This window comes from Eimeria tenella, genomic scaffold (genome assembly GCF_000499545.2).
Source record: "Eimeria tenella Houghton genomic scaffold, Eth_scaff2537, whole genome shotgun sequence".
NCBI lineage: Eukaryota > Apicomplexa > Conoidasida > Eucoccidiorida > Eimeriidae > Eimeria > Eimeria tenella.
The window spans coordinates 861-1,117 of record NW_013542405.1 but is presented as its reverse complement, the minus strand read 5'-3'; the positions used below and the strand labels follow the sequence as shown (position 1 = coordinate 1,117).

At 58.4% G+C, this 257-nt stretch overlaps 1 protein-coding gene across 1 annotated transcript in view; it reads left to right on the top strand.

The window, feature by feature from the left end:
- ETH_00036705 (uncharacterized protein) overlaps nt 1-257 on the top strand; it is a gene marked incomplete at both ends in the record, with an annotated part of 1,588 nt that overhangs the window by 780 nt on the left and 551 nt on the right. Inside the window, one exon of the mRNA XM_013375127.1 lies at nt 76-200. Coding sequence (XP_013230581.1) covers nt 76-200 — 125 coding nt within the window. The remainder of the gene's footprint in view (nt 1-75; nt 201-257) is intronic.

Below are 257 nucleotides of genomic sequence, written 5' to 3'. Positions count from 1 at the left end.
ACCCTAACCCTAAACCCTAAACCCTAAACCCTAAACCCTAAACCCTAAACCCTAAACCCTTGCTGCTGCGTGCAGGCACTGAGCCGCTGCCCACCTGCGAACTCACTTACCCCGACGGCGCTTCTTACCAGAGGGTTTACGCGCCTCTAATTGCTGCAGAAGCAGACATTGAGAGACGCAGGTGCCAGGACGAAGTTGCGGTCAGCTGCTGCTGCTGCTGCTGCTGCTGCTGCTGCTGCTGCTGCTGCTGGGGGCTG